At 35.9% G+C, this 7394-nt stretch overlaps 1 protein-coding gene across 1 annotated transcript in view; it reads left to right on the forward strand.

The window, feature by feature from the left end:
- LOC141813133 (uncharacterized) overlaps positions 1-6843 on the forward strand; it is a gene marked incomplete in the record, with an annotated part of 11330 nt that extends 4487 nt beyond the window's left edge. The window contains 1 exon segment of the mRNA XM_074701041.1: positions 6101-6843. Within this exon segment, the coding sequence (XP_074557142.1) occupies positions 6101-6614 (514 nt within the window).
- Between the last annotated feature and the right edge of the window lie 551 nt (positions 6844-7394).

The raw sequence follows: 7394 nt of genomic DNA on the forward strand, positions 1-7394 counted from the left end.
ATATCCTACACCACGACCAAGTGATCAAGTCAAACAAGTCTGAATAATTAATTGTGTGCAGGCTCTAGTTGCCGGGACATAATACAATGGTTGAAAATAAGGACACATTACGTATGAATAATAGGGGATGATCTATTATATGAATTTTCATCATGTGCTCGTCTTATGTTAAATTTGATTATGCATTTGTCTGAAGAACCATGTATTTGGAAAGATTTGTCATAGTTACAATTAATAACTTTGACCCAAAATTGCTACTGAATTCTCTGACTTGTTCTGCTTGACATTATTGTTGGATGGATAACCTGATAGAGTATTAATGCTATTAGTAATTTTATTGTTTATTTTGGAAATATCATACAGAGACTAAGCTAATAGATAACTCATATTTTCATCTTTCTTAGATTCAGCTTCAAAAATATTTTGCTTTATGCAGTGCTTTTGCTATGAAAAGTGTGTATCTAAATATGTATCATCTCACTGCTGAAGTTGTACTAGAGGTTTTATACAAAATATATAATATATAACTACTTATGCATGCAGTACCTGATATCATCTTCAATGGACAAAACAGTCAGATTGTGGCACGTGTCAGATAGTTCTTGTTTGAAAATATTTACCCACACTGACTATGGTGAGAAAATGCTTGGTCTGCTTTTCTTGAATTATTCTTCATTTATGATCTATTGCTAATTAATGACAATTATTTTGAACTTACTTTGGTTCAGTGACCTGCATTCAGTTTAATCCCATAGATGATAGATATTTCATCAGTGGATCCCTAGATAAGAAAGCCCGCATTTGGAGCATTCCAGATAGGCAAATAGTTGCTTGGAATGATCTCCATGAAATGGTCACTGCTGCCTGCTTTACGCCCAATGGGCAGGTATGAATTTAGCAGAATATTAAAATTCTCATCGATTAAATTAATCAAAATTAATTGGCTCCTGGCATTGTAGACTGCACTAGTAGGTACTCATAAGGGTAGTTGCCACCTGTTTGACACATCAGGTGCGTTCCTTACTGAAGATCTTAATGAGTTTTTTAACTTTTTATTAGCTGCTCGACTTTTGCACGATTCTCCTTGTCATTCTTTTCACTATTATCTTCTTTTAAATACTATCTAGAGGGTAAACTGCACATCAAGAGCCAAATTTACTTACAAGCAAAGAAAAGGATGTCCAGCCAAAAAAAAATTACTGGCTTTGAGGTACTCGTACATTATATGTAAAGTTCAGCACAGAATTTTATTCACTTCATCCTTTTTATTTATGGATGAAAATTTTATCAATTCTTACCATATTCCCTTTATTCTGATAAGATTACTGAACAGTTTGTTCCAGGAAGTTCTTCAGAGGTTCTTATCACATCAGCAGGCTCAAGAATTCGTGCAATTAATGGGGTTGATCTAGTTCACAAATTCAAAGGTAATTTTGGCAGTGATTAATGAATTCTTTTATTGTTGTTTCTTGTTGCTAGATAGCCATTAATGCGAAGTGAGCAAAATAAATCATATTAGATTGATTCAACAACCTCAAAATTGTTGGAAAAGGAGTATAGCAGGAAGAAAATTGACTGAAAAATAATGAATAAAGAAAAATTGTCCAGAAAGACAAAGAGGACTACATTAATTATGAACCATTGCAAAATGGTAAAATGTTTGCATTTTAAAATGCTTGTTGTAGATGCTTACTTTATTGACAAGGATTTTAATATGCCTCCTTGACATGATGAGTTTTAGCGATGTGATTGAATAATCTATTCTACTATCTGACGATGAGTATCTAAACTTAAGCTCCCTTGCCTAGAGACTAGAATATGGTACAAACTTCAAGCTTGAGTTTAGGGTGCTTTCAAAATGTTACACCAGGGATCTAACTTTTGTATCTAAATTATAACTTCTGTACCTGATAAACTTCTTAAGAGATTATTAACATTACTAGTAATAAAATCTTGCATGGAGTTTATATTTGCCATGCCATCTTCAATTGGAAAGCTAAATACACAATCAGTGACTTGTTTGAACCTGAGAAGGAAAGGCACCTTTAGGGGAAGGAGATGACAGTAATTTCTCGCTCTCCAACAAGGAGGTGATAGAAGATAGTGCATGCCAACTGATTATAATCTCAACATAGTGAGACTTATTGTTTGTAAATCAAAGACATTGCTCCTTTCTTTCTAGAAATTTCTTAAAGTAATTAGACTACTTTGAGGGTTTTAAACGTACCTAGACACGCATGGCAGAATGATCAAAATCCAATTATTATTTACCCTTCTTCATAATTATTAAAATTATAGTATTACATCACCTCTTTATATGGATTAGAAATACATAAAAAATTGTAAAAAAGTGATTCTAAATCAAGATCAACAAAATCATTCTAGTCCTAGCAAAGCTTATCTAAATTTCATATAAAATTTGATTTTGCCACATTTTTCTCATTTTTTAAAACTAATCAAATGTCCAAATAGACCATACCTTTACATTGGTTTGCAAGATAAAATTTTGATTCTCTTGACTCTTGCTTATGTTTGGCCCCCTTTTTGACCTAGCCTTCAATCAACTACCCTTTCATTTTTGGATATGTTCCTTTTTTTTTAAAGCAATCTTACTGAAAATAAAAAAAAATGATAATAATAAAATGAGCCGTCATTATCACTGCTATGTTGAGAACGAATAGGAAATAATCTGCATATTTTGTGGTGAAAAATAATATATACCATGTTTCAAAAATTTGTAGACAGGCCCATCTAATAGACAATAATATAAATAGTTATTTCATTCTTTGTCATTACAAGGTTGGTTTTTGGTGGTTCTTGCACAAACTCTTCTAGGTCCCAAATCCTTTCTTGGTAGAAATCACCTTTTTTTATTAAGATAATATTTCAATCGGAGTTTGGTTATAACATTTCTACAAAAGGTGGAATTCACCACCCCAGCGGCCCTACACGATCGGCCCCACGACAGTTTGGTTATAACATGTTTGTTTAGGACATGGTTTAAAATCTTATACCGTATATGATGAAACAGTCGAAATGTATCGTTCCGATAAATTACTGAAACTCAATACTACTCGGCTCCTATGTCAAGTAGCATATCATGTTAACACTCGACATCCCTTAACATGCTAAAATTGAGATATGTTTGTAGCATTGGATTGTGCGATAGAGAGGGGGGGGGGTGAGTATCGGGTTTTTGAAAACTTCCTTTCTTTTAACAAAAACAAAATAAAGATGTAGCGGAAAAATAAATGCGAAAGAAAGACTAAGGCGGTTACTTGGTTTACAGTTAACGACTGTTATTACAAAGCCCACGATCCCTTGGATCGTTTTTGATTGGGCAATTCACTAATATCCTTCTCTCCGAAAACTTTCGGTGAAGAAAGCGTACAAAAGATAAAGAAGATGGTAACAAGCTACTATCCTTCTTAATATAAATGTAAACAAGTAGATTATACCAATAACTTAAAGATAGAAACTTCGTCGTGTTTGTTGGAGAGCCTCTCGGGGTAGTAGTAGCAGCACATGCACAAACTGGATTAGCAAGAAGAATGATTCAATGAGAGAATAGATGCAGAGTCTCGGATCCTGAGACTTCTTTTATAGGCTTTATCCGGTTGACTGAACCTTTCAGGTGACTGAACCATAATGTTTCCTTGTGTGTTCTGATTCAATCTGATCAATCCCAGGAAATCCATTTTTGGTCGATTGATTCTCCTGATCAGTCGACTAATCCCTAGAATTTCTGCACCTTCCAAAGTTGTTCGGTAGACTAATCCTCCTGATCAGTTGACTGAACTTGTGTTTCCTTCTTTACTGGATACGGTTTGGATCTGTGCTTATCTTCATGGATCGATCGATCGAACCACTAGATTCGGTCGATCGAACCCTTAAATTCTGGATAACTTTGTTTTTTTTGCAAAACAAAGTACAAATGCAAAGATAGAAATTATGCAAAATAGAGTTAGAACAGTTTATGTATGTATGAATTATCTGACAGTTTAGACTGTCTGATCTTGATTTAGAAACTTCTGTTGTTTTCTTCAGTTGGATCAACGTCTAAGGTTGTGCCAACCGGGATACGTCCTCATTGTCTTTTAATCTGATAAAAGTAGTAATACAAAATATTATACTTTAATCAACCAAATATGCTGGTCTGATCGATTGGAAACCTTATTTCAATCACACTTGTTTGGAGTTCGCTTTTTCAAGACTTCTCATTCCGGATTTTCCTTTTGCTTGGAGTTCATTACTCAAAGATTTCTCACTATCTAAGGTTTACTCCCTTAGAATTTTCTCTTGTTTGGAGTTCACTCTTTCAAGACTTCTCACTACTTAAGGTTCACTTCCTTAGGATTTTTCTCTTGCTTGGAGTTCACTCCTTCAAGACTTCTCACGACATAAGGTTCACTCCCTTAAATTTTTTCCTCTTGTCAAGCATCCGGTCACCCTTGACTTGCTTGGACTTTTTCCTTTGTCAGTTATCCGGTCAACCTTGACTTGACTGGACAAAACATTATACTTTGATCGATCAAATACGCTGGTCCGGTCGTCTGTGCATGGTCAATCGGAAATTTTATTTCGGTCACACTTATTTGAAGTTTGCTCGTCCAAGACTTCTCACTACCTAAAGTTTACTCCCTTAGGATTTTCCTTTTGCTTGGAGTTCGCTACTCCAAGATTTCTCATTACCTAAGGTTCACTTCTTTAGGAATTTCCTCTTGTTTAAAGTTCGCTCCTTCAAGACTTCTCACTACTTAAGGTTCACTCCCGTAGAATTTTTCTCTTGCTTGGAGTTCACTCTTTCAAGACTTCTCATGACATAAGGTTCATTTGGTTTTTCCTCTTGCCAAGCATTTGGTCATCCTTAATCTATTTGGACTTTTCTCTTTTTCAGTCATTCGGTCAATCTTGAGCTGACTGGACAAAATTTTGTACTTTGATCGACCAAACACGCTGGTTCGATCGACTGCACGCGGTCGATCGGAAACCTTGTTTCAATCACATTTTTTTGGAGTTCACTCCTTTAAGACTTTTCACTATTTAAGGTTCACTCCCTTAGGATTTTTTCTTTTTTGAAGTTCACCCTTCCAAGACTTCTCACTACTTAAGGTTCACTCGCTTAGGATTTTCCTCTTGGTTGGAGTTCATATCTCTAAGTTTTCTCACTACATAAGGTTCACTCTCCTAGGGTTTTTCCTCTTGTCAAGCATCCGGTTACCCTTAATCTACTTGAACTTTTCCCTTTACTAGTCATTTAGTCAACCTTAACCTGACTGGATTTTTCTCTTTGCTAGTAATCCAGTCAACCTTGACCTAACTAGATTTTTCTCTTAAGTAGACTCTATTAAACATATTGTCAAACAAATATCAAAATCCTAGAGGTCAATTGCACCAACAATGTTATTTTCTTTTATAATTTGTCTTCGTATAAGATAATGTCCAAATTGTAACATTCCAAATGGAAAACAAATAATGAACTTAACTCTATATAATTGTTTATCCTTTTCTCTTTTCCATCTGTTTCCTCCTTTCATCTCTAATTTGTCACTGACATTATATATCGAAATGTCGGCACACCGAAATAGTATCGTTCCAATTAAATATCCAAACATTAACACAACTCAAAATTTCAAACGTTAATTTAGGGGTGAAGAGCAGGTAGTTTTACTATCTAGGCCGTATTATTATTTTTCAATTTTCCTGGACTTGCTTACTATTATTATTTTTTAATTTTCCTGTTCAGTCTTTATAGGGCATACCAAACTTAGAAGCCCAATTGACTACACTATTTGATTCTCTGAAATGAACTTCTCATTCAAGAAACTTGGGAGAACATTCTGTGTTGCTGTTTAGGAGTTAAGTATAATTAAGGGGTTATTTATAATATCTTGTATTCGTCAATAATATACAAAAGTAGAGAAGCCTACTTTGGCGGAAATTTTTCCTTTAACAGTTGTTTTGTTAAGTTGTTGACTAGAATAGCAAAGTCAAATCTATAATGGACTTCTAAAACATATATAGTGTTTTGTTTTCAAGAAGTGGCAATTTTGAGTGTGATGAAACTTTCTGATTCAATTGATACTCATTCTCTTCCAGGTTTTCGTAACACAAGCAGCCAAATCTCAGCCTCCATAACCGCAAATGGGAAGTATGTCATCTGTGCTAGTGAGGACTCCCACGTTTACATGTGGAGATACGATACTCATTCTCAACCAAGCAAGAGAAAAGGTGTCGTAGATTCTACCGAGTCTTATGAGCGCTTCCACTGTCAGAATGTGACTGTAGCTGTTGCATTACCAACCCCCAGTAGAACTTCATCAGGATCGTCTGTGGGTGACAGCAATCCACAAATCTATGAGAGTCCAGTTCACCAAGTTGCCCTCACAAACTCCAGTAGCTCCCATGATCTGGATACTTGGCCTGAGGAGAACTCACCAAAGAATGAGCCTATCCCTCGAAACAACAGCAGTGAACTCTGCAATGGAACTTTCCAGCCGCAAAGCAGGTCAGCCTGGGGAATGGTGATTGTGACTGCTGGAAGAGGCGGTGAAATAAAAATCTATCAAAATTATGGCTTTCCGCAAAGTGTGTCAAGGCATTCGATATACTGAATCCGACGATTTGAAGTTGGAGTAAGCAAGAATAGCCGATTGTTGGGTCGTGGGTAGATAGTTGCATGGCGAGAAATTTCAGTATTTTTTCCTGGCTTGGTTCTATCCATTCTTTTCACATGATATTTGATTAAGCAAGAAAAAACCACACATATTATAGATCGAGTGCAAAGTGTATGTAATTCTTGTTGTCATTCAGAGTTCCAAATTGATCTGTTTCATTTCTCGATGTTGTTTTCAAGACAATCAAAAGCCAGAATTCTGGTTGATATAGTGAAAATCTTTCTCTGCATTGCGTATTGAAAGCTAGCAATCTCGCTGACAAAGTTCCTAGTAAATGCCTGTTTGTTGCAATGAGTATCTGCCAAAGGATGATACAAAGAACACATGTATTAATTTGTGGTCAAGCTTCAATCCAATAGGCCTTGTAAAGGTTGATAGAGGTATCGATGAATCGTGTTGGCTGTGTACAGTCTAGTGCAGTGCAGACTTTGACCTAGCACAAGCATAGGCTTAGTTAGCTGGGCTCGATCTAAGTTTGGTTGCCTGCCTAACGAGCTACGAGCTATGGAAAAAAAAATTGAAAAGGTTGTCTTATATCTGTGAAATTTTAGATTGAAACCCTGGAAAAAGTGGACTAGAGCTGGAATTGCTAGTGGTGCTGAGAGGACTCGTGCATTTGAGGATCTACACAGGAAAGAAAGGAAATCCTGGAATGAAACATGGCTTGCTTGCTCGCAAGTCTCAACTGCACGAGACGCGTTACCAGAAGTGATCACG

Source organism: Curcuma longa, chromosome 20 (genome assembly GCF_044706935.1).
Source record: "Curcuma longa cultivar G26 ecotype Majalengka, Jawa Barat chromosome 20, ITB_CL_G26_1.1, whole genome shotgun sequence".
NCBI classification, from domain to species: Eukaryota; Viridiplantae; Streptophyta; class Magnoliopsida; order Zingiberales; family Zingiberaceae; genus Curcuma; species Curcuma longa.